General features: G+C 43.0%; 1 protein-coding gene across 1 annotated transcript in view; it reads left to right on the top strand.

Moving 5' to 3' along the window:
- Positions 1–26,995, top strand: part of nbeaa (neurobeachin a) — a 913,644-nt gene that overhangs the window by 174,181 nt on the left and 712,468 nt on the right. Inside the window, exons 17-19 of the mRNA XM_072577218.1 lie at positions 4,003–4,095; positions 10,500–10,608; positions 24,497–24,578. Coding sequence (XP_072433319.1) covers positions 4,003–4,095; positions 10,500–10,608; positions 24,497–24,578 — 284 coding nt within the window. The remainder of the gene's footprint in view (positions 1–4,002; positions 4,096–10,499; positions 10,609–24,496; positions 24,579–26,995) is intronic.

Genomic DNA, 26,995 nt, shown 5'->3' with positions numbered 1-26,995 from the left:
AAGTATCTCTGCATCATCCTCGCAATTCATTCTCTCTCAAACTTGCAGATTTTATGTTTCATTCCTACATCTAAAATCATGACTGGATAATATGAAAAGTGGTGTCCAATCATTGATTCATGCATTACCCCTGAGCCACTGCCAGCAATTTGGAAAAATACCAGTTTATTCCTACTGTTTTCTGTGTGCAAACTAGTTCTGTATCCTTGTCAATATGCTACCCCCCATTTCATGTGCTTTAATTTTCCATACAAATCTCATGTCAGACCTTATTAAAAGCCTTCTGAAAGTCCAAGTAAACAATATTCATTGGTTCCCCCTTATCCACTTGTTAAATCCTCAAATAAAACCAGTGGCCTTGTCAACTATGATTTCCCTGTTGTAAATCCATGCTGACTGATTCTGTCACTATTTTCTGCTATTAAATTTATAACTGAGTCTTAACTTTTTTTTCCCCACTACTGATGTCGAGCTAATCAATTTATAATTCCCTTTTTCTCTCTACCTCATTTTAAAAATGTGGGGTTACATTCGCTAATTTTCAATCCATACGAACTGTTTCAGAGTGTCTCAAATCCTGAAAGGTGACCACCAATGCATCCACTATTTCGAGGGCCACTTTCTTAAGTACTCTGGGATGTAGATTCAGACCCTGGAGATTTATTGGCCTAAAATCCCATTGATTTCCCCAACACACTTGCCTTGTGAACACCGATTTTCTACTCTTCCTCCTCCTCACTGGACCCTGTGTTCCAACATTTCCAGGACATTATTTGTGATCTCCTTTGGGAAGCCAGAACGAATATGTGTACTTAATTAGTCTGCTATTTCTTTGTTCCCCATTTTAACTTCCTCTGTTTCTGATTTTAGAAGACCTACATTTGTCTTCACTAATATTTTTAGCTTTGCACACAGATAGGAGCTTTTCAAATTAATCTGTGTTTTAATGCAAGCTTTCTGTTATACTCCACTTCTCCCCCGATTTCATCAATTCCTTTGTTCTCCCCTTGCTGAAATCTAAATTGCTCCCAATTGTCATGTCTGTTGCATTTTTTTGGCCATTCTATATAGTTGGTTTCAAGATTCTCCCTAAGTTCCGTCGTTGTTCAAGGCCTGGCCACATTTCTCGTTTTGATTTTGTGCAATTGTTGCAGATCCTCCATTGAGTTCTTTTAATGTTACCATTGCTTAATCACCATCATCCTTTTAAATAGTATTCTCCAGTTTATCATAGTCAGCTTATGTCTCCTATCATCGTACTTTCCTTTATTTAGGTTTAGGACCTTAGTCTATGAACCAGCTATGCTGTCAATCTGGGTGAAGAACTTTGTCATCTTGTGGTGACATAGCTAAATTGACAATTATTCCTTTTGTCATTGCACAGTACCCAGCCTAGCGTGGGGTCTGTTTTCTAGTTGGTTCCTCAACCTATTGATCCAGAAAGCAATCCTGTACATATTCCAGGAATTCCTCCTCTCTGGTATTGTTACTGATTTGATTTACCCAATCTATATGCAGATTACAGTCACCATTAGTTTCGACTGTGCTTTTATTGCGTCTGTCTCTAATTTGCTTTTAAAAGCCTTACATTGCCACTACCTTTGGGGGTCTATATGCAACCTGCACTATTGTGTTCTACCCCTTTTTGTTTTTAAGCTCAATCCATACAAACAGCACATGACTGTAGCTAATACACTTCCATACTGTTATCTTACAGCTCTTTAACACACAGTGCTATCCTCTTTTTTTTTTTGGTTAGTGTGGTGCTGGTAAAGCTCAGCAGGTCAGACAGTATCCGAGGAGCAGGAAAATCGATGTTTCGGGCAAAAGCCCTTCATCAGGAATAGAGGCAGGAAGTCTCCAGGGTGTAGAGATAAAAGCTGGAGGTGGGGGGGGTGGGGTGGGGAAGATTGGCAGGTAGGACTGGTCATGAGGACAGTGCTGAGCTGGAAGGTTGGAACTGAGCTAAGGTGGGGGCAGGGGAAATGAGGAAACTGGTGAAGTCCACATTGATGCCCTGGGGTTGAGGTGTTCCGAGGCGGAAGATGAGGCATTCTTCCTCCAGGCGTCGGGTGGTGAGGGAGTGGCGATGGAGGAGGCCCAGGACCTGCATGTCCTCGGCAGAGTGGGAGGGGGAGTTGAAATGTTGGGCCACAGGGTGTTGGGGTTGATTTGTGCGGGTGTCTTGGAGATGTTCCCTGAAGCGCTCTGTGAGCTGGCGTCTAGCCTCCCCAACGTAGAAGAGACTGCATCGGGAGCAACGGATACAATAAATGATATTGGTGCATGTGCAGGTGAAACTTTGGATGTGGAAGGCTCCTTTGGGGCCTTGGATGGTGGTGAGGGAGGAGGTGTGGGCACAGGTTTTGCAATTCCTGCAGTGGCAGGGGAGGGTGCCAGGACAGGAGGGTGGGTTGTAGGGGGGTCGTGGACCTGACCAGGTAGTCACGGAGGGAATGGTCTTTGCGGAAAGAGGTGGGGAGGGAAATATATCTCTGGTGGTGGGGTGCGTTTGGAGGTGGTGGAAATGTCGGTGGATGATATGGTTAATGTGAAGGTTGGTAGGGTGGAAAGTGAGGACTGGGGGTTTCTGTCCTTGTTACGGTTGGAGGGGTGGGGTTTGAGGGCGGAGTTGTGGGATGTGGATGAGATGCATTGGAGGGCATCTTCAACCACGTGAGAAGGGAAATTGCAATATCTGAAGAAGGAGGCCATCTGGTATGTTCTGTGGTGGAACTGGTCCTCCTGGGAGCAGATACGGTGGAGGTGGAGGAATTGGGAATACGGGATGGCGTTTTTGCAGGAGGTGGGGTGGGAAGAGGTGTAATCCAGGTAGCTGTGGGAGTCGGTGGGTTTGTAAAAAAATGTCCGTGTCAAGTCAGTCGTCATTAATGGAGATGGAGAGGTCCAGGAAGGGGAGGGAGGTGTCAGGGATGGTCCAGGTGAATTTAAGGTCTGGGTGGAATGTGTTGGTGGAGTTGATGAACTGCTGAACTTCCTCACGGGAGCACGACGCGGCACCAATGCAGTCATCAATGTAGCAGAGGAAGAGGTGGGGAGTGGTGCCGGTGTTACTACAGAAGATGAACTGTTCTACGTAGCCGACAAAGAGACGGGCATAGCTCAGAACACTTCAACCCCAGGGCATCGATGTGGACTTCACCAGTTTCCTCATTTCCCTTCCCTCCACCTTACCTCAGTTCCAACCTTCCCAGCTCAGCACTGTCCTCATGACCTGTCCTACCTGCCACCTCCCTTCCCACCCATCTGCTCCACCCTCCTCTCTGACCTATCACCTCCATCCCCACCCCCATTTTACTCTTTGCTACCTTCTCCCCAGCTCTCTTTTCTCCCGCATCTCCCCCCCCCCCCCCCCCCCCCCTCCCCCCCCCCCCCCCAGCCCATTTATCTCTCCACCCTGGAGGCTTCCTGCCTCTATCCCTGATGAAGGGCTTTTGCCCGAAACGTTGACTTTCCTGCTCCTCAGATGCTGCCTGACCTGTGCTTTTCCAGCACCACTCTGATCTAAACTGTGGTTTCCAGCATCTGCAGTTCTCACTTTTGCCTAGTGTTACCCTACCTGCCCACTTCCTTTTTCTTTTTGTCTGTCTTTCCTAAAAACTGAGTACCCCTAGATATTCGGGGTATATCTGGTCACTGTACAGCATGTCTACATAATTGCAACTATGTCATGTCCATTTATATCTATTTGCATAGCTGATACATCCATTTCATTGCAAGATTCTGCACATTAAGACACAAGGGCTCAAGGCTTGTCTTTTGAACATTCTTTGTCCCGTTCACATTATTTTACACTGTGGTCGAATTTGATTCTTGCCCTTAAATTTTATGCCCTTTCCTATTTCCCATTCCATAGCAAATAAGTAGAAGTTGCAAAGATTATAAGGATCAATGATTCTGATTTAATTTGTTTTAAAAATATTGTTAACAGTGATATCATAAATCATTGCAATCATTTTGGTGTATTTATTGTTTCTTCAGTGTTATTTACAAATTATTGGCTTCAAAAAGTGAAAGCATCCGCGTTCAAGCACTGAAAGTTCTGGGGTACTTCCTCAAACACCTTGGTCATAAGTGAGTATAGCCAAGTTAATTTTCTTTTAAGATAAATCAACTGTTTTCTTTTTGTCAGACTGAGAAGTCCATGGAGTGTGAGATAGCAATGCAGAGTTTGGTTTTGTTGAGAATGATTGGGACATTGTATTGAAATTTTAATTTTTATGCTTTAATATATTTTGAATTGAAATTCTAGCTTATTTTACTTTATTGATTGTAGTTCAGTCCAAGGTCTATTTTAAATCTCTAAGGTTTGTGTCTTCTGAATTGATTTGAGGTGGCATTCAATCGTTTGTTAGGAAACAGGTATCACAAAACAAGAAGCAAGCTGTGGTTGAGAGAATTACAAAAGCTGTAAAAGGGCCAAGGGATGTCAAAGCTATTTTAAAATATGAAAAATAAATAAAACTTAAAACTACAAAATTTGAGTGTATAAAGTGTTTGGATAACTAGTGACTTTTCTCAGGAAGGAGAGAAAGTCTATACAGTTTCAGTGATGGTAATGTATCTTAAATATTCCTGGTTATAAGGTTCTTAGGGATAGATAGGGTGAGGAATAAAAAGGGGTTGCAATGTTCAAGTTTAATTACAGTGCTAGAATTATAGGGTGTCTTAGAGACATTGTATTTATGCGTGAAATTAAAAGATAGAAATCACAGGTCACCACATTTGTGATTAAATACAAATCGAGATTTTCAGACAGCTTACATGATCAGTGAGGACTACATGGCAGAAATTACATAATTTTAAAAAATTGATAGATATAGGACAAATGCCAGAGGTAGTTTGTTTACTCAGTAGTAGGCGCGTGGAACATACTGCCTGTAACAACTTTTAAGGGCATTTAAATGGTCATTGGATAGGCATATGGATGAGAATAGAATAGTATAAATTAGATGGGCTTCAGATTGCTGCACCGACCTGTGGAACCATCGAGGGCCGAAGGGCCTGTACTGTGCTGTAATGTTCTATGTTGTATACAGTGATAGTGCACCTGGCCAAATTGGGAAATGATATTTTATACTACTGGCAGGGCTGGGTCCCAGATCAATAAATTCCTAGTCTAGCCAGGGAAGGAATCTTTTTGAAGAAATGAAAGGGCACAGGTATGCCATGTATGTTAATGACTTGGGTGAAGGAAAGTGAGTGTATTATAGCCAGGTTTGTGCATGGAAATGCAATGTTGATCTTTGTTTCAAAGACAATGGAGTATAAAAGTAAAGTGGTTTTGCTAAAGTTATCCAAACATGAGTCAAACCACAGCTGGAATATTGTGAACAGTTTTGGGTCCCTTATTATGATGTTGGAGGTCGTCGAGGTTTATTCATCAGGCTGATACTGGGAAGGAGGGATTGTCTTATGAGGAGAGATTGAGTAGGTTGGACTTGTACTTATTGGAACACTAGCCTTATTGAAAATTTCAAAGTTCTGGGTGATTTTGAGAGTTTAGATGTGGACAGGTTGTTTCCCTTTGTGGGAGAGTTTAGGACCAGAGGGCATAATCTCAAAAAAGAAGTATATTTAATAGCCCAGCTTCAAAAGCCCTCTGTTTTTAAAAAAAAAATAATTTTGCTAGACTCGGAAGAAACTAAATTAAATATACCTAAAGCTGAGTTACACATTCCCTTAATCAATAAGGAAATCAAGACATACAGAGCAAATCTTTCACACAGAGGGTGGTAAGTGTATGGAATGAGCTGCCAGAGGGAGTGGTGGAGGCTGGTACAATTGCAGTATTGAAGAGGCATCTGGATGGGTATGAATAGGAAGGGTTTGGAGGGATATGTGCCGGGTGCTGGTAGGTGGAACTAGATTGGGTTGGGATATCTGTTTGGCATGGAACGGTTGGACTGAAGGGTCTGTTTCCATGCTGTACATCTGTGACTCTTAAGGGTTACAGAGAAAAGACAGTAAAATGGACTTGCGGGTTATTGAATTAGCTGTGATCTCATTATGGCAGGGCAGACTCGATGGGCTGAATGGCCAACTTCTGCTCCCACATCTTAGAGTCATACATGTCTACAGCATAGGAGAATCTTCTTTCAAAAACTCTTTCATGGTATGTGGCCCTCGCTGGCTGGCCAGCATTTATTGCCTGTCCATGGCTTCCCTTAAGCAGATGGTGGTGAGCTGCCTCCTCCATGCTGCAGTCCATGCCCTTTGGCCCATCGAATCTATGCTGGGCAAAAACAACCACCTAACTATTCTAATCCTTTTATTCAGTGCTTGGCCCATTGCCTTGTGTGCCTTGGCATTGCAAGTGTACATCTAAATGCAGCTTACATGTTATAGACTTTCTGCCTTAATTACTCTTAGACACGTTAGGAGAAAATGAAGAATGCAGACACTGGAGATCAGAGTCGAAAAGTGTGGCACTGGAAAAGCACAGCAGGTCAGGCAGAATCTGAGGAGCAGGAAAATCAATGTTTTGGGCATAAGTCCTTCATCAGGAATGTGGGGGATGGAGTGGTAGTGGGGAAGGGGCGTAGAGATAAATAAGAGGGTGGAGGTGGGGGAAAAGTTGCTGGGAAAGCAATTTGTAGATGCCATTTCTGCCACCTACAATCAGACACAACCACCAGAGAGATACTTCCCTCCACTCTCCTAACTGCATTCCGCAGAGACCCTTCCCTCCGTGACTCCCTCGTTAGGTCCACCTCAGCCCCCGCACCCCCCACTCCAGGCCTCCACTCCCAGCACCTTTGCTTGCTGCTGCAAGAAGTATAAAATCTGCTCCCACACCTCCCCCTGACCTCCGTCCAAATCCCCAAAGGACCTTTTCACATCTGGCAGAAATTTTTCTGCACATCCAGGCATCTCATCTCCTGGGTCCATTGCTCTCGATATGGTCTTTTGTACATTGGGGAGACAGGACACCAACTCATGGAAAGTTTCAGGAAATATCTCTGTTGCCGACCACTTCAGCTCCCCCTCCCACCAAGGACATGCAAATCCTGGGCTGCCTCCACCGCTAAATCCAAGCTACCCGACGACTGGAGGAAGAACACCTAATCTTCCACCTTGGGACCTTTCAACCACACAACATCAACTTGGACTTCACCAGTATTCTTATCTCCCCTCCCCCCACCTCATCCCAAATCCAACCCTCCAACTCTGCACTGCCCTCTTGAACTGTCCTACCTGTCCATCTTTCTTTCCACCTATCCATTTCACACTCCCCCCTGAACTATCACTATCCTCCACCTGCGTCTGCCTATTGCTTTCCCAACTACCTTCTCCCCACCCTCACCCTCCTATTTGTTGCTCAGCCCCCCTTTTGCTGCTCGCCCCACAGTACTGATGAAGGGTAGTTCTCCTGCTTCTCGGATGCTGACCTGCTGTGCTTTTCCAGTGCCACACTTTTCAGTTCACTCTTACACACAGTGAATTCCACATTCTCACCATCTCATTTCCTCCTCCTGCCCCTTACCTTAAAATCTATGTTGTGGTTATTGATCCTTCAACAAGGGGAAACATTCGTTTCTGTGTACCCTATTCACACCCTTCATAATTTTATGCTGCATACATTTCTTCCCTTGGTCTCCTTTCTTCCAAGGAAAACAACCCCAGTTCACTAAGTTTGTCTTCATAACTAAAAATTTCCAGCTATATCTCCTCTGCTGTCTCGCTATGGATTCACACCCCTCCTGTAATGTGGATTCCAGAAGGCACCAAATACTCTCGCTGTGGCCAAACCAACATTTCTTACAGCCCTGGTATAATCTCCCTGTTCTTAAACTCTTACTGTTGTCAATAAAGGCAAGTATCCCATGTACCTTCATAAACATTTTTATCGACTGTTCTGCTATCCTATGAGATTGGATATGCACACTTGTGTCCATCTGATCCCCACTGCTTCCCAGGATCTTATCATTCATCATGTGCTCCCTAGCTTTGTCTTGCCCAAATCACTTCTTGCCAACCCACCAATTTTTGAATCATTCGCGACTGTACTGATCAACCCTCCAGTTTAGACCCTTCAGGCCTAAATTCTTTATATCTACCATAAACAGCAAGGGCCCATACACTGATTCCTGCAGGACCTCACTGAACACAGGTTTCCAGTCACAAAATGCTCCTCAATTATCATCCTCTGCTTCCTGACACTCAGACAATTCTGGATGCAATTAGACACATTTCTTTGGATTCTATGGGCTCTTAATTTTGCTGCCAGTCTCCCATGTTGGACCTTATCAAAAATGTTCCTGAAAGCCAAGTACGTTGATCTCAACTACACACCTTGTCCCTCTTCGAAAAATTCAGTCAAGTTGATCAGGCATGACTTCTCTTTAACAAAACCATATGGACTGTTTTTGATGAATCCCTGTTTCTCCAAGTGCATATTGATTCTGTCCCTCATTGCTTCTAGTAGTTTAACCACTACGAGGTTAGACATACTGACCTGTAGTTTCCTGGTTTATTCCTTGCTCCCTTCTTGAATCCTGGTACCACTTTGACTGTCCTCCAGTCTTCTAGCAGCAATTCTGTGGCTAGAGGGGAATTAAAAATTATTTCCACCACCCCTTCTATTTCTTCCCTTGCCTCTCTGAACATACATTTCAACCAGTTCTGGAGGTTAATCTACTTTTGAGCCTTCCTCACCGGTCAGAACTTCCTCTATATGTATGCTAATTTCTTTAAGAATATTGCAGTCCTCCTTGATTCCCATACAACAACATCCCTCTCACTAGTGAAAACATACACAAAGTATTTGTTTAGGACCTTACCAATGTTGTCTGGTGCCATGTACAAATGACCACTGTGGATCCCTAATTATCCTTTTTCCTTTAATGTAGTTGGAACATAACTTAGAATTTTCCTTTATTTTACCTGCCATTATCTTTTCATATCCCTTTTATGCTCTCATAATTTTCTTTTTAAGTTTTTCTTTGCACATTATGTATTCTTCTCAGGCCTCTGCTGTTTGCCTCACTTTTTCTCTTTGTCCAATTCTCTTTGATATCTGGGGTTCCTTGGATTTGTTAGTCCCACTCTTTGCGTATATTGGAATGGGTTTGCTTTGTATTCTCACTATTGTGTTCTTGAATGTGTACCACTGTTCTGACACAGATTTCCCTGAAATAATTTCTCCTAGTCCAAATCTGGCCAAATGATTTTCTACTGACCTTCCCCTGGTTTCAAACTTTGATTTCAGGCTTACTCTTATCCTTTCCCATAAGAATCTTCTATCTAATGGAGTTACGATTGCTGGCTGCGTAGTGCTCCCGCACTGCTACTTGAGCCACTTTCCCAACTTCATTGCCTAAAATTAAGTCCAGGCCCAACCCCTCTTTTGAAGAGCCTTCCACAAACTGTGTTAAGATCTGATTGAAGTTTCTGAAATTGTGAGTAAGCATGATAAAGTTCATGGATAAACACTTGGCACTCATGCAAGTATCAAGAACCCAGAATGCACAGATTTAAAGTGACTTACATAAGTAAATGTAATGGGGGGGGAAAGCTTTTATGCTTAGTGAGTACTGTAGTTTGGGTGTGGAATGCACTGCCTTACATTGTGATGGAGGCTGGTATTCAATAGGGCAGTGGATGGTTATTTAAATAGAAGTAATGTGCAAAGGTATGGAAAATGCAGCAAATTGGCAGTCAGTACTGATGCCGATTTAAAGAGCAAGCACTCCTATAATGGGCTGAATGGCTGCCTCCTTTGGCGTAACACTTATAGGTGTAACTGGAACAACACATAAGCAATAAAATTAAAACTCTTGATTGCTTACCACAAAGGCATGCATAGCATGTACTTGAAATGAATCAACTAAAATGAGTTCACTCGTTCTAACTCTATTTTGATTCACCACCTGCTCCATCTCTCTCTCAAATTTGGTTTTCATTTAGTTTGCATTGCCCTTGCCAAGCTTTGCATGTAAATGATTGAGTTGGAAACACAGGTGATTTACTGCGGTATTTGATAAAAGAAAAACATTGATTTGGTGATTGGAGGAAAAGAAATGTTCAGTTGTGTTTAAGAACATTTTTTGAATATAGTGACAATAACAAAAAAAATCCATTTACTGTTTACTCACCTTATAGCTGTTCATGGATTGTTGGTTCTGCATGACTGAGTGTTTACTACATGAATGTTTGTTCCACTTAAAATCAGGAAACCATTGTGTAAAATGCTTTAAAACATTGTGATATTGAATAAAGGTAATTAAATTGCATATTGAATGTCTTAAATATTCTAAATTTCTGATATTTACATGGTTATATGCCTTCATTACGAGTTGTAAAGAGATCACAATCTTAATGTACTTTAATTATATCCCTAAGTAACTTCCATCTGCTTGGGCAATGGTCATAACAAAAGTGACTCTTTAGAGAAGGTGATTTTAATTTTTTTTTCATTATTATGCAAAACAAACTATTATCTTGTCATGTCTAGTATAATCATGTGATTCTTTCAGAAGGAAGGTAGAGATCATGCACACACACAGTCTGTTCACTCTTCTTGGAGAAAGGTTAATGCTTCACACCAATACTCTTACTATAACAACGTACAACACACTCTATGAGGTAAGATGTTGAACACAAAAGAAACGTGTCAACTACTCTAATTGTTGTGAGAAACATATGTTAGACTTAGTACAGTTCAAAGGTAAATTTATTGCTGTGTTAACTTGCAGCTTCAACAACCATAAAATTGTTTTCGGCTATTTGTCAGATTTCTGAATTTTGCATGCATTGTGTGTGGAGGAGAAAAGGTAAAGCTGCAATTGCCAATGCATTCTGTGCAATAATTTTTCCTTGTGTTCACGTGAAAAAATACTTTACAAATTGATGATTCCTGAGATAATTTAAAGTCTGTGCACATATGTTTGCCTATATAGGTTAAAATTGAATTAGCCCCTATTTGAAAGTGTTCTGGCATTGGTCATAAGCAGATTTACTTTTAAATTGAAGTGTCGGCTATCTCTAGGATGTTTTTTAATATGTTTGCTGTCAGATTAGTTCTTAAAAGTTGTTTGTTTTATGAGATAAATTGTGGATAACAGTAAACCTTGAAAAAGTATAACAATCTTCATTTTGCACATTGTTTTTAAATGGATTTAAAAAAAATAAGCAAATTGGCATATTTATAGACAACAGTGCAATTTATCTTGGACTCTGTAGCTTTATTGTATGTAGGTTGTAAAATGTTGCTACTTTTCCTCAACACAGTCTTTAAATACAAAAGTGACCGTAATTTGTATTTTAGTTAACTTACAGTTAACTTTTAGTGCCCCTTTATTTGATGAAATTAAAACATTTTTAAAACACAGTTCAAATGTTAGATTTTAGAAGTTAATCTTTCACTCAATGCATAAGTATCAAATAGAAATATTAGAGTATTGTGTATATTAGAACATTGTAATATAAGTTGTGTAAGATATTAGGAATTTTTGTGTGGCATGGGAAGACATCAATAGCTTAGAAAGCTTTTGATTTTAGTTCGCAGCCATTCTGACTGAAGTTGGATGTACAAATCCGTTTCTCTCAGGAAAAGGTTAGTTCAGAGAAGTTAGAAAATGGATGCCCTCAGTGTGAGGATTGTAGTTTGGAAGTTCCAGTCCAGAAGTCATAGAATCATAGAAATGTACAGCATGGAAACAGACCCTTCGGTCCAACTCGTCCATGCCGAACAGATATCCCAACCCAATCGAGTCCCACTGCCAGCACCTTGCCCATATCCCTCCAAACCCCTCCTATTCATATACCCACTCAGATACCTTTTAAATGTTGCAATTTTACCAGCCTCCACCACTTCGTCTGCCAACTCATTTCATACATGTACCACCCTTTGTGTGGAAAAATTGCCTCTTAGCTCTCTTTTATATCTTTCCCCTCTCACCCTAAACCAATGGCCTCTGGCTCTGAACACCCCGACCCCAGGGAAAAGACTTTGTCTATTTACCCTATCCATGCCCCTCATAATTTTGTAAACCTCTATAAGGTCACCCCCTCAGCCTCTGCCGCTTCAGGGAAAACAGCCCCCAGCCTGTTCAGGCTCTCCCTGTAGCTCAAATCCTCCAACTCTGGCAACATCCTTGTAAATCTTTTCTGAACCCTTTCAAGTTTCACAACATCTTTCCGATAGGAAAGAGACCAGAATTGGTCTCCAATATTACAATAGTGGCCTAACCAATGTCCTGTACAGCCACATGACCTCCCAACTCCTGTACTCAATACTCTGACCAATAAAGGAAAGCATACCAAATGCCACCTTCACTATCCTATTTACCTGCGACGCCACTTTCAAGGAGCTATGAATCTGCACTCCAAGGTCTCTTTGTTCAGCAACACTCCCTAGGACCTTACCATTAAGTGTATAAGTCCTGTTAAGATTTGATTTCCCAAGATGCAGCACCTTACACTTATCTGAATTAAACTCCATGTGCCACTTCTCAGCCCATTGCCCCATCTGGTCAAGATCCCATTGTAATCTGAGGTAACCTTCGCTGTCCACTACACCTCCAATTTTGGTGTCATCTACCTCTTATGCTCACATCCAAATCATTTACATAAATGATGAAAAGTAGTGGACCCAGCACCGATCCTTGTGGTACTCCACTGATCACAGGCCTCCAGTCTGAAAAGCAACCCTCCACCACCACCCACTGTCTTTTGTTTGGTTATTTAAGATTATTAAAGAGGTTATTTAAAGCTGAGAAAGTCTGAAGTCAGTTGCGCGAACACTCAAGAAGCGGCGATCAAACTGGGAATTGTATGGAACAATTAAGTCAAGACTCTGGAGCTGGTGGTGAAAGGAAGTCTCTTTTGATGTTGAGCACGATAAAGAATGTCATTAGGAGAGATGGAATACTGTGTTTTGAAATATTTCAAATTGTAAGTAGTTTGGTTTAGTCTGTTTTATCTTTTTTGTAATAAATGTATATTTTATCATAAATAGTAGATCTGCAGCATGGCATGCATGTGTTTCAGTGAAAGATGGCATCATGAAATAAAACAAAACAAAATATGATTTATCAAGTGGAGGTTTCAGTCTGGATGTGATTTGTCCAGTAGTTACATCAGTTGGGGTCATCATAATGTGTTTATTGGAACAATACAAAGGAATCATTCATTGAAAAAGACCATTTGATTTGTTTTTTTTTTCCACAGCAAAAAAGGAAAAGGATCCATCAATCTATGCCATTGTTGTTTGTGATATCGTACCTAAGCTAATTGTGCTGCTATTTGCATTTTGATTTCTAACTTCCACTGGTCAATAAATTTGTTCCTTTCTGCATTTTGATTTCCTGTTACCAAAGAAAATAGATTTTCTGTTGGCTGGGTGGGTGGAAGGAATTTGGGTATTAAATTCTTGATACTGACTGTTGTTTAATCTTTGTTAGTCAAAAACATTGAAAATGCCACCACTATAGTAATTTGATTGAAGTAAAAAAGCAATCTTACAAGCAAGATCCATAGCTTAATTTATTACTAGTTTATTCACCATTGGTTTCCCTCATTTTGAGAAGGACTGATTCTGAAAGGTTCATTTCTGATCCCAGTGTGGTTGTTGACAAAATAGTGAAAGGACAGGAACGTGGATATGAGGAAAGTTCGTTCAGCCATGATTCCATTGAATGGTGGTAGAGGCTCAAAGGGCTGAATAGTCTACTCCTGTTCCTATTTTGTATGGTCGTCTTCCCATCCCTGTCTAAGTCCTGTCTCTCTGATATTACAGGTCAGATATTATGGAAATGGTGGTTGTGTTATGTAACTGGAAGGAAGTAGTGCTGGAAGCACTTAACATTGTCTCTGACCACATTGAAGTCTCATGGTATTGTGTCAAGCATAGGCAACAGAATCTCCTGGAGAACCAGAACTGCTCCATGTTGAATATCCTGTGGAGAAAAGGCCCAGAATTTGCTGTGTGAGAGATTTAGATCTCCGGCACCACTGCTGCTGAAGTTCTAAAGGGCATGCTGCTAGACTAGGTCTGTGGCAGGCAGGTAGGAACCAACAAGAGGTGAAAACATATTTGATCTCCTCCCCAGTGATCTGCCTTCCATAGAAGTAACTGTCCAAGACACTATTGGTAAGATTGACCACGGGATAATTGTAGTGACAAAGTCCTGTGTTCACATTGATAATATCATACATGTTGTTTTGTGGCATTATCACAGCGATAAATGGGATAGACTTCAAAAAGTCATTGGGCATTGATGAGGCACGAGGCTGCTGTCAGGAGCAAAATTGTACTCTAACACAATCTTCAACCTTGTTGTAAGCATAACCCCCACCCTACCATTACCACCAAGACAGGAGATCAGCTTTGGTTCATTGAAGATTGGAGGAAGGCACGCAGTCATACAGCACGGAAATAGACCCTTCTGTCTAAGTCATCAGTGCTGACCACGTTTCCTAACTGTACTTGTCCATTTACCTGCATTTGGCCCATCTCCCTCTGGAAAAGATGCAAATAAAATTATGGTAGCAAACCAGTCTCAGCCAGTAAAGGAGAAATGAACAGACATTAGAATGTGGGTTGAATATTAGGTGTAACCATAACTTTGCTGGAACTGATATTTTAACCATTGGCAAAAAGCCATTTTCTTTTGCATTTTCTGTAATGAGGTTAATAAGGAATTTAAAAGATCCTGAAGTGATAGGCAAGCATCCAATTAATTGGCAGTTAACATGGTGTAGCTGGCAAATGTCTGGGTAGAAATTTACTTGAATACAGTGTCCATTGTGAAAAATCTCAAGAAGGGAGATGAAAGAGTCTGGGAAACATGGACTAGATATCTAATTATAAAGGGATAACTCAGTGCTGCTGACCAATACTAAACAAAGGGGGGCATGTGTGCTCTAAGTTTGACCTGTATAAGTTAAGACATTACAAAACTTTTTGTGTGCCTTATTGCTCTGAGAAATGAAGCTGTAGTGAAAATAAAGGTTACCTGACTCCATTCCATGTCAGACTCTCATTGAAAACTGAAATCTAACAATTGGCGTACTTGACAGGATTGCTGAAGGAACCTAGATCCCTTCTTAGATGAGATACCCATCTTGGAGGCAGAGAGTTAAGGACTCTTCTTTTATTAAAAGTCCTTGACAGTCTCTCCCTTCATGCGATTCCAAATCCCAGCGGCTTGAGCTCCCTAACTCTGATGTCTGTACACAGTAGAGTTGAGGTAATTAAGCCCATGACTCAACCCATAATTATCATTCGGAGATGCTGGTGTTGGACTGGGGTGTACAAAGTTAAAAATCACACAACACCAGGTTATAGTCGAACAGGTTTAATTGGAAGCACACTAGCTTTCGGAGCGACGCTCCTTCAGGTGATTGTCACAGGACAGTGCAGGACAATCACCTGATGAAGGAGCGTCGCTCCGAAAGCTAGTGTGCTTTCAATTAAACCTGTTGGACTATAACCTGGTGTTGTGATTTTTAACATAATTATCATGGGTTGAGTCATAATTAGCAGACGATAAGAATACAGAACTGCCAACAACTAAGGGTGGGTAGACCCAAATATCAGGAAATGAAATTCTACAGAAACTAAAGGAATAGAAAGAACAACAATTCAACCTACCTAAAACCTCCGTGGAAATGACTATGACTCTGTGACTCTAAATCGGACAAAAGTACAATACCTCAATGGGACAATGGTCCCTGCATGATATTAAAAGGGTCTGGGGAGAAATGACCCATAAGAAAGCGAAGAATGAATAAGGTGATCTCATCCTGATGGGGCAGGTTGAAGAACTAGAGTCAGAAAACAAGAAACTCTAGAAGCAATTATCTAAAGAGCCTAATAAGAGAGCACAAAGGAGGGAGACTGGTTTAGACAATGATTTGGACTCTTCTGGTAACTCAGAAGAGACTGAACCATGGTTTGCTCCCTTGAAAAGTAAAAGGACAAAAGTTAAAACGGAGGAGAAAAACAACAAGGATGATGGGGCACCACTACCATTTACGCTTATAGAAAACATTGTGCCTGCAGATCCAGAATAGATAGATGAGATATCCGCCCCTGAAAAGGGGGGAATGAAAACACTGAAGCAAGTGGAATGGCTGAGGGATATTTACAATCTGTACCGATAGTCAGTATTGACAGCTCTTAGTGAAGGAAAATAATTGAGTAGAAGAGTGTATGAAGGATTGGGCATGGACGAACAATTTGGACGGGCCTAGGAAGCAATACGGAATTGGTTACGAGAGACATATGTCCCCCAGCGACTGACTTGATGAAGGTAATGGCACAAACACAGAAAGTGAATGAGGCTCCACTAGATTATTTCAAAAGGTTTAAGGTGGTATGGTCAGATTACTCAAGATTTGACATTAGGGAACCCAATGACCTGGATGACTGTAGTGTGGGATCACTAAAGGCTGCCCTCATGCAGGACTGAAGTCTGAGCTAGCTAAAATGTTGAAAGTAGCCCATCACAATTGGGAGTACAATCTGGTGACAGTGGGAAATGTGGCCTAAGGATGCCATAGGCTAGACAGGGACATGGGTACTAAGGTGAGAGTAATGCAAGCCACAAGGGGAAGACCAGTTGAGAAATAATAGTCAGGAAGGCTCCCTGGCAAATACCATGATTGCGGCAAAGAAGGGCCAAGCAAGGAGACTGGTGAAGTGGTCCGCAAGGCAACTCTAAACCAGGATCAAATCCCTCCCCAGAATAATTGTTGGTAGACAGGATCAAGAATATAACTGCACAACAACAGATGTTAAACGTAACAAAAAACTGGATGACTGCTCACTCTCACTGTTCCCTGATGGCTCTCGTATGTCAACGAGGGGATGGGATTTACATTCCTGTGATGTTGGGCAACCAAGCAATCTACTGTCTTTTGGATACTGGAGCGAAATTAACCTGTTTACCCCAGTATTACAGAAAATTGCTACCCTTGGACGAGAAAACACAAACAGCACATGGAGTGGGAGGCGAAAGTCTCACTATTAAAGGAACACACACAGTGTTCATTAAATTGGGCTTGCAAGAATTAATGACCTCGGTTTGGGTAAGACTGGTGGAGCAAGTTCTCTTGGGAATGGATAGTCTGACCCAGGTAAACTTCTCTTTGGACTTTGAGGATGGTAAAGTGACCTGGTCCATCAGGCGCATGAAAAAAAAGAGTTAAGAGACCACCCAATTTGGGCAAAGGATAAGAATGATTGCTGCTTTCTGCAGATCGAATGAGCATCGTCAACCAGAGTAGCCCCTCTATGTATCAAACAATACCCCATTAGCCCAGCCTTAATCACAGGAATCTTGCTCAACATCCGACAAACAGAAGAACAAATCGTATTGGTGAGAACACACAGCTCCTCCAACAGCCCCATATTGCCAGTGCAAAAACTGGACACAACTTGGTGCTTGGCTGCCGACTATAGAAGAGCCAACCGGTGAATTGATCAGAAGGCTCCTTTGGTCATGGATCCTACCACTATTTTTAATGCCCCCACATTATCACCATGAAGTATTTATGTTCCAGATTCTGGTCTGTATCTTTCGGCACCTGATGTCCAACAGCAGTTTGCCTTCATCACCCAGCAACAGTATATCTGTACGTGGTTACCACCGGGTTTCCACAGCAATCTTACTGTATTTTACATGGCCCTGCAAAATCACTTACAAAATATACTCTGCTATGTCTTCTATGGTTATTCAGTACGTGGATGATGTTCTGGTCACCTCCGAAACAGGAATAGCACCTTCGAGTCATGCTGGACTACTTGTACTTCCAAGGATATAAAGCCAATTTTAACATGGCTCAAGTGTTGCAGGAAGAGGTTGTGTATGTGGGGCCAAATATTTCAGTGGGGAAAAAAAGAGAGCTTGTTCAGGACATAACTGCAACAATTCAGAAGCCCACGTGCCCGCTACTATCCAGGAGCTCAGATCCTTTTTAGGACTGTTGTGACAATGCTGTCACTTTAACAAGGTTATTTTGTCCTTGGGTTTTTTAAGAGAGGCCGTAAAGGCAGGCATGCTGACATATCTGGAAAGACCCTAGTTTAACAATCTCTCCTGCCTGTAGGAACTGGTGTTTGAATTTGCCTTTTACCAAAGAGTATGTTTATGGGATGTTATGAGATTTGCAGCAGTTCTTTAGTTGCCATATTGAGTTGGTTGGGTTTTCAAATAATTAAGTTATTTTAAATTCTTTTTTCTCTTGTTCGGGTTTCAACTGTAGTGGTTAAATAAATTCTGCTTTACTTAAAGCCAAATGGTTTGACCAGTTGCATCATACCTGGGATATCTACTTTACGTTTGCTTTAAAATAAGAAAGGGTTAGGTTCTAGGCTACTTGAAATGTTTTGAAGGGGTCTGGCCCGGTCCGTAACACTGTTTAACTTGAACAGGAATTGGATTTATTCCTACACATAACTAGCACAGCTACTGAATGATTGCTTAAAGGGCAAGAGAACACCAAAGGAGGTTACTACTCTCGTGGAAAAGCAAGAGGCTTTTAAGGACCTAAAAAAGGTCATATGCTCGGCACCACCTTTGGGAATTCCTGACAATTGGAAGCTATTTACAATTTTTGCAAATGAAAAGGAAGGATGCATGACAGCCATATTGATGCAAGAACATGGGAATTTACAAAAACTCATTGGGTACTACTCAGCAAAAAAAGTAGCCCTGGGATGCAGAAGCTGCTTGAGGCCCAAGGAAGCCGCATGTCAGGCTGTAGTGACCAACAGCAGTTTGGTCCTTGACCAAAAACTAACTGTTAAGTGTCCCCACACAGTACACGCCTTACTGTCATTGAATAGAGTATCACAAATGACAGCAGTCAGATAGACCTGCTGGATAGCAGTCTTAGAAGGCTCCAATCTCCACATCATACAGGCCAGCCCAATTAACCCTGTAACTATGCTCCCAGTGTCCAGACAGCAAGAAGAGGGAGGAGGCAGTTATGTAGAAGAACATGACTGTGTGAAAATTTTGAAACAAATAGACAAAGCAGCTGTACCAGCAGAGGAGCCTCTGCAGAACCCTGGACCTCATTCTCTTTATGGACGGTCCTCTTTCATTGAAATGGTATCAGAACAATGGGATGGGTAGCCACCCATCGACATGAAGTCATGGCAAAAGGTAGATACCCTGCTGGAGCATCTGCCCAACAGATGGAGCTACATGCTTTGTCAGAAGCATGCAAGATGGCAGAGGAACAGACTACTAATAGCTACATGGATTCCTGCTATGCATTTGGAATAGCCTAGATTTTGGGCCATTATGGCAAAAGAGGGGATTTCTTACAGTTGCAGATACCCCCAAACAAAATGGGAATGAAATCTGAAATCTTCTTGAAACTGTACAATTACCCCAAGAAGGTTCCATCCTGAAATGTAAAGCCCGTACCAAAGAAAACCCCGCAGAAGCCCGAGGAAATGCTCTGGCTGACCAGTTGGCTGGAGAGGCCATTTCACAGGAAGACCCTTCAATTGAACCCGTCTTCATGTGTAAATTAAAGATGCTTAAGGATTTTTGACACCACCTAAAAGATATGCAGAGTCAGTGCTCCTGAGAGGAAACTGGACTGGATTGAGGCATAAATTAAACTCTACAAAGATGGTGTCTGGAGACCAAGAAATACAGACATACCTGTCATTCTGCAGGTGTTAATGGTATTTTTGGCACTACAGATCCACTACTGGGGACATTTCACTCAGCGACAAATGATGGCATAATGCCAGAAGAGCTAGTGGGTTGGGGTTTTAAAAGTAACATGCCATGATAACAGATGGTTGTGTGACCTGTCTGAAGACAACCCTGGACCTGCCACAGCTGTACCCCAAGTGAGACATCCCTGCCACTGCAGGACTGTTCCAACACCTACAGGTTGATTAAATGTCTCCTCTCTTTTCTCTCTCTTCCCCACACCCCCCCCCCCCCACCCCCCAAAATGTTGAGGGTATACTGGAGTCCTAGTTATTGTTGACAAATTCTCCAGATGGGTGGGAGCCTCTCCAACCCTGACAGGCCACAACCAACCATACAGCTAAAGCTTTGTGTAAAGATTACGTTTCTTGGCGAGTCCTGACTGGCAAAGACAAGGGCCACATTTCACAGGTGCCCACATGCCTATCCATTCGAAAGAGAGCATCCCTTTCAGACCCATCCCTTTTAATGTATCCAAAATGGCAGCATGGGTAATTCTCCAGAATGCTGCCTCCGAGGAGCTGCAATAATTGGCAACGCAGTCCTCAGCCCTTCCTGATGAAGGGCTCCTGCCTGAAACTTCGAATTTTTTTTTTTCCCCTGTTCCTCGGATGCTGCCTGACCTCCTGTGCTTTTTCAGCACCACTCTAATCTTGACGTTAGCAGGATACAACCTGACCGCCTTCCCAGGGCAGTATCAGCCAAATTGCAACATCTCTCAACAACTCCTGTTTGTGGCACTTGCTAACATCTCTGGAATTGGGAGACAATTAGGAGGGATATGTTTGTGTAGAACCCAGATTGGAGGGTAGGAGGTGGGATGCAGCAAGTGTTCCCAATATAGGAATGTGACCCAGGGCACTGATTCCACCCTTCTGACTTTCAAAAACTTCACCAGCAATTGTACATTTCATCAAAAGTGGTATCCCAAGATAAAAACTAGGGTTACTCCTAACAATTGTACTTACTTTGTGTGCAAACACAGGGCCTACGTCTGGTTTCCCTCATCATGGACTGGATCATGTTAGTTGAATTCTGTCGTTCCCCCTTGTCCATCATGCATTATCTATGTCGAAAATACAGCATGAGCAAATGTTTGAGAGATGTTCCTTGCCATCCTGCCCACTCTGCCCCCGTAAGGAACTGCCAAATTAGCAAGGGAATCCATTAACAGGTCAGTCATCTGAGAACTGGTAGCCAGTGATATCTCCCAAGCTTTAGATAAGATTAGCACTGAAATGGTGGCCATCCAGAAAACAGATTTGCAGAACAGGATAGTCCTTGACTGGATATTAGCAGAGAAAGGAGGCACTTGTGCCCTGATTGGAGCAGAATTCTATACCGAGATCCCTGACAACTCTGAGGGGATCACTGATCTGATAGCACACATTAGGAAAGGAATGGACATTGAAATGGCCTCTCTCCTCCACTTTGTGGAGTTGGGTGATGGGCTGGTTGGGATTCTTGGGAACCTCACTTGTGCAGGAAATGGCCTTCTTTGTTCTAATGGTTCTTATCTTGTATTGTCTCTTTTTTGTTCATCGAATGTTGCTGACAACAGATGGCTTCTGCTGCAACTCTGCAGGTTATGCTCCTGAAAATAAGCAACCCACAAGGCAACAATTCTTGCATAGAAAACCTACCTCATTTTTTTTTTTTCTTTTTTTTTATGCTGTGTGGTCAAAACAGTGAAGGGGAGGGTAGGGACTAAATCAAAATAGAGTTGGACGGGGAAATAATACACTCCACTCCCTGCGGCGCCCACCTCTCCCTGAACGACTCCAGGGTGTTGGTGGACACCGCGTGCTCCTTCTCCAAGGACACCCGGGCTCTAACGTAACCCCGGAAGAGGGGCAGGCAGTCGGCCCTAACGACCCCCTCCACGGCCCGCTGCCTGGACCTGTTGATGGCCAGTTTGGCCAGGCCCAGGAGCAGACCCACGAGGAGGTCTTCGGACCTGCCCTCCCTCCTCCGTACCGGGTGCCCGAAGATCAGGAGCGTGGGACTGAAGTGCAGCCAGAAACAGAGGAGAAGGTTTTTAAGAAAATCAAAAAGGGAGTGCAAACGCCCACACCCGATATATACATGGTCCACGGACTCCACAGCGCCACAGAACAAGCAGTTGGGCTGGGAGTCCGTGAACCACCGCAATCTGCGGTTGCAGGGGACTGCTGCGTGCAGCACCCTCCACCCCAGATCCCCGAGAGAAAGGGGGAGGACTCCCGCGTAGAGAGCCCTCCACTGGGGATCCCCACCGCCCGGTGGCAAATGGGCACGCCAAGGCGTGTCCGGACGGTGAAAACCTACCTCATATGTGTAACTATATACTTACATGCTTAATGATTCACTTAAGAGGTAATCAAGGAGAGGATTGTAAGGGATGCTTATGACTGAGCATTCTAAAATTGCCAGTGGCTGTCTATGGCAAATGCAGCAGAACATGGCTGGTAGGAGTTAGAATGCTTGAGAAAAATGTTTGCCTGCTGTAGTCTTTGAAAGCAAACAATAGCTGTGTAGACTCGAGGTCTACAGAATATGTAGCTGCAGTTACTTATGCTTAAGACATAGATAAGAACCCTTCACACTAATTAGTGCTCTTGAATTACTTAATCTGTTACAATACTATGTAGGTTTTAGTTAAGATTATCCAGATAATCAGAGATATATATTCTGAAGTATTTAAAGATTCACTGATCACTAAAAGTGTGAGGGAAAAGATTCAAATAAAATTGAGCAAACCAGTCATAGACAATAAAAACCACCCTCATATCATTATGGGGAGAAATAAATAGGCCATGGAATGTGAGTTGAGCATTAGGTGTAACCACACAACTCTGTTGGAACTGATACTGTAACAATTAGCAAAAAATCAATAATCTTTTGTATTTTTGTAATGAGGTTAGTAATGAATTTAAAAGGTCCTGAAGTGATAGGCAAGTTTCCAATTAATTGGCAGTTAACATGATGTAGCTGGCAAATGCCTGGGCAGGAATTTAGTTGAATACAGTGACCATTGTGAAAGCCTGCAGAAAGGAGATGTGTGTCTGGGAAACATGAAGGACCGGGGTGGACCACATGTCTGCCCATCTCTTTGCCGTTCAGTGAAATGATTAGCTTAATTGGAAATACATTGAAATTGCTGAGTGCAGCAGTATTTCCCTTGGGGTAAGGACTATCAACAGTTAAACTTTGTACATGACTGTAAGTAAATTACTGAGGCAAACCTGTGCCAGAGATGCAATTACGAAGGGGTAACTCAGCACCTCCAAACAGACCCCACCACCAAGGATATATTTCCCTCCACTCCCCTATCAGCATTCCAGAAAGACCACTCCCTCCGCGACTCCCTCGTCAGGTCCACACCCCCCACCAACCCAACCTCTACTCCCGGCACCTTCCCCTGCAACCACAAGAAATGCAAAACCTGCGCCCACACCTCCCCCCTCACTTCCCTCGAAGGCCCCAAGGGATCCTTCCATATCCACCACAAATTCACCTGCACCTTCACACACATCCGCTACACCCGATGTGGCCTTCTCTACATTGGGGAGACAGGCCGCCTACTTGCGGAACATTTCAGAGAACACCTCTGGGACTCCGCACCAACCAACCCAACCGCCCTGTGGCTGAACACTTCAACTCCCCCTCCAACTCCGCCAAGGAAATGCAGGTCCTTGGCCGCCTCCATTGCCAGACCATGGCAACATGACGCCTGGAGGAAGAGCGCCTCATTTTCCGCCTAGGAACCCTCCAACCACAATGGATGAATGCAGATTTCTCCAGCTTCCTCATTTCCCCTTCCCCCACCTTATCTCAGTCCCAACCCTCAGACTCAGCACCGCCTTCTTGACCTGCAATCATCTTCCCTACGTCTCCGCCCCCACCCCCTCTCTGGCCTATCACCCTCACCTTAACCTCCTTCCACCTGTCGCATTCCCAACGCCCCTCCCCCAAGTCCCTCCTCCCTACCTTTTATCTTTGCCTGCTTGGCACACCTTCCTCGTTCCTGAAGAAGGCTTATGCCCGAAATGTCAATTCTCCTGCATTTTCAGCACTGTATAAGTTAAGACATTCTGAAGCTTTTTGGGTGCCTTGTTGTTCTGAGTAATGAAATTGTAGTGAAAATAAAACTGCAGTAAAGCTTACCTGATACCATCCCGTGACTCGGACTCTCATTGGAAACTGAGATCTAACACCATATCATAGAGACATAAAAAGATCAAAACTGGAAACGTAATGTGAATTCGATGACATACAGAAAACCAAATAAAGATTTAAAAGGTGGATGGACTTAGGGAAGAGCTAAGAGATAACAGAAAACACATCATGCTTTAATTCATTAAAGCTCCAACACTAATTTTCTTCTCAGAAATGAGTCTCCACACTGTCATAATTTTCTTTAATGACATGTTGCCCAATAATATAGGTTCAAAACATAATCACTCCTGAATTCACTGGTCCTAACCTTTTCAGCCACCTTTAATGTAGAATCAGTGAATGAGTACAGAAAGGTCATAATATTGCAGTCATTTCAGTGTCACCTCTATTAGCTTCTGCTAGCATACTGTCTAGAAAAGCAAGGTGTATCTGATAACCACTTAATAGATTTTTAGTTTTAACTGTACATGTGTGTACTCCAGAGGTCTTCCATCATAACAACGGGAGTTGATCATCTCATCATTGCTATCATTGGCAAATTCTATACTAATGTCAGGAAATTGTTCGAAACTATGGAAGTGTTCTTACTAATGTGAAGGAGTTTACTCATATCTTTTACATTTTGTTTATAGATTTTGACTGAACAAGTGTGTACACAAGTTGTTCACAAGCCTCATCCAGAACCTGACTCAACGATAAAAATTCAAAACCCAAGTAAGTACAGATAATGGTTCGTATTAGCTTCAGATCATGCAATCCTTCAACTACATTTACAGCACAGATGTAGAATGATATTGACCATGTCTTGGATGACTGTATATTGATGAAATTATAATGTACTTTGAAGATCTGTTTCCAGATCATTTCTAATTCATTGTTGTAAAACAATTTGAAAAATTGGTATATGTTGCACTCTTTTTGTAATGTGTGATAGGTCTTTACATATAAATGTACATTTATTGAAAGCAGAACATTATAGACAAACAAGAGTTAGAAAGGTTTTCTCAATTGCAATTTCAAGTTAAAGCTTCTATGATTCTCCCTTTAATGTTTTTCCCTTTTAACTTTAAATGGTGCTGTGATGTGAAAATGTTGATAAGTAGAATAGTAATTCATAGTCACTTCCAAAGTCTTAGCCCTTTGTTTGTCACCATGCAGCCAGATTAAACCATAATAAACTGTGGTTCTAATTGGTTGAACCTACGTAAAATATTTTAGAAAATGAATGCCCAACAAAGTTGATCACTTTCTCATATATTGCGGAGGCACACCTGCTCCCAGGAGGACCAGTTCCAAAACCGTACAACCCAGATGGCCTCCTTCTTCAAAGACCACAATTTCCCCCCCAGACGTGGTCGATGATGCCCTCCACCGCATCTCTTCCACTTCCCGTTCCTCCGCCCTTGAGTCCTGCCCCTCCAACCGCCACCAGGACAGAACCCCACTGGTCCTCCCCTACAACCCCACCAACCTCCATGTACAGCGTATCATCCGCCGTCATTTCCGCCACCTCCAAACAGACACCACCACCAGGGATATATTTCCCTCCCCTCCCCTATCAGCGTTCCGAAAAGACCACTCCCTCCGTGACTCCCTCGTCAGGTCCACACCCCCCACCAACCCAACCTCCACTCCCAGCACCTTTCCCTGCAACCGCAAGAAATGCAAAACTTGTGCCCACACCTCCCCCCTTACTTCTCTCCAAGACCCCAAGGGATACTTCCATATCCGCCACAAATTCACCTGCACCTCCATACACACCATCTATTGCATCCGCTGCACCCGATGTGGCCTTCTCTATATTGGGGAGACAGGTCGCCTACTTGCGGAACGTTTCAGAACACTTCTGGGACACCTGGACAAACCAACCCAACCACCCCATGGCTCAACACTTCAACTCCCCCTCCCACTCCACCAAGGACATGTAGGCCCTTGGATTCCTCCATCGCCAGACCATCGCAACACGACGGTTGGAGGAAGAGCGCCTCACCTTCCGCCTAGGTACCCTCCAACCACAAAGGATGAACTCAGATTTCTCCAGTTTCCCCTCCCCCTACCTTGTCTCAGTCAAATCCCTCGAACTCAGCACCGCCTTTCTAACCTGCAATCTTCTTCCTGACCTCTCCGCCCCCCCACCCCACTCCGGCCTATCACCCTCACCTTGACCTCCTTCCACCTATCGCATTTCCAACGCCCCTCCCCCAAGTGCCTCCTTCCTACCTTTTATCTTTGCCTGCTGGGGACACTTTCCTCATTCCTGAAGAAGGGCTTATGCCCGAAATGTCGATTCTCCTGTTCCTTGGATGCTGCCTGACCTGCTGCGCTTTTCCAGCAACACATTTTCAGCGCTCTCCAGCATCTGCAGTCCTCACTTTATCCTCCATATCCTTCGTAATCTTATATACTCAAATCAGGAGCCCCTTCGGTCTTACCTGTTGTAAAGAAAACAACCCAAGCCTATCTAGTCTGTCGTCTTAGCTAAAATGCTTCAACCCAGGAAATATCCTGATGGATCTCCTGTGCAATCACATCCTTTTGTATAGTGTGGTGACCAGAACTACACACTGTACTGCAGTTGTGGCCTAATCAAAATTTTGCACTGCTTTTAACATAACCTCCTATGCCATGACTGATCAAGGCAATTGTCCCGTTTGCCACCTTAACGACGCTATTAACTTTTCGTGCCATCTTCAGCGTTCTGTGGACACGGACCCCAGGATCCTTTTGTTTCTCTGAGCTTACTAAGTGTCCTACATTAATTGAGTCCTCTCGCCCTCTTTTAACTTTTTCCAAAGTGCATCGCCTCACACTTAGGGTTAAATTCCAACTGCCACTGACCAACATAGATATATGATCTTGTAACCTGAGGTCTTCTCGCTCACCATTAACCACCCGGCCAATCTTTGTGTCATGTGTAAACTTATCAATCCCCTTCACGTTGCTATCTTTTTCATTTAAATGTGTCACAATCAATAAGGGACCCAGTACTGATCCCTGTGGTACACCACTGGACGTCAGACTCCCGTCGAGTAAGCAGCCTTCTCCCACCACCTCTGTCTCAGAATCGTAGAGATGTACAGCACGGAAACAGACCCTTCGGTCCAACTCGTCCATGCTGACCAGATATCCCA

This window comes from Chiloscyllium punctatum, chromosome 9 (assembly GCF_047496795.1).
Source record: "Chiloscyllium punctatum isolate Juve2018m chromosome 9, sChiPun1.3, whole genome shotgun sequence".
Taxonomy (NCBI): Eukaryota; Metazoa; Chordata; class Chondrichthyes; order Orectolobiformes; family Hemiscylliidae; genus Chiloscyllium; species Chiloscyllium punctatum.
Note: the sequence above shows the minus strand (reverse complement) of the source record. Positions and strands in the feature narration are given on the sequence as shown.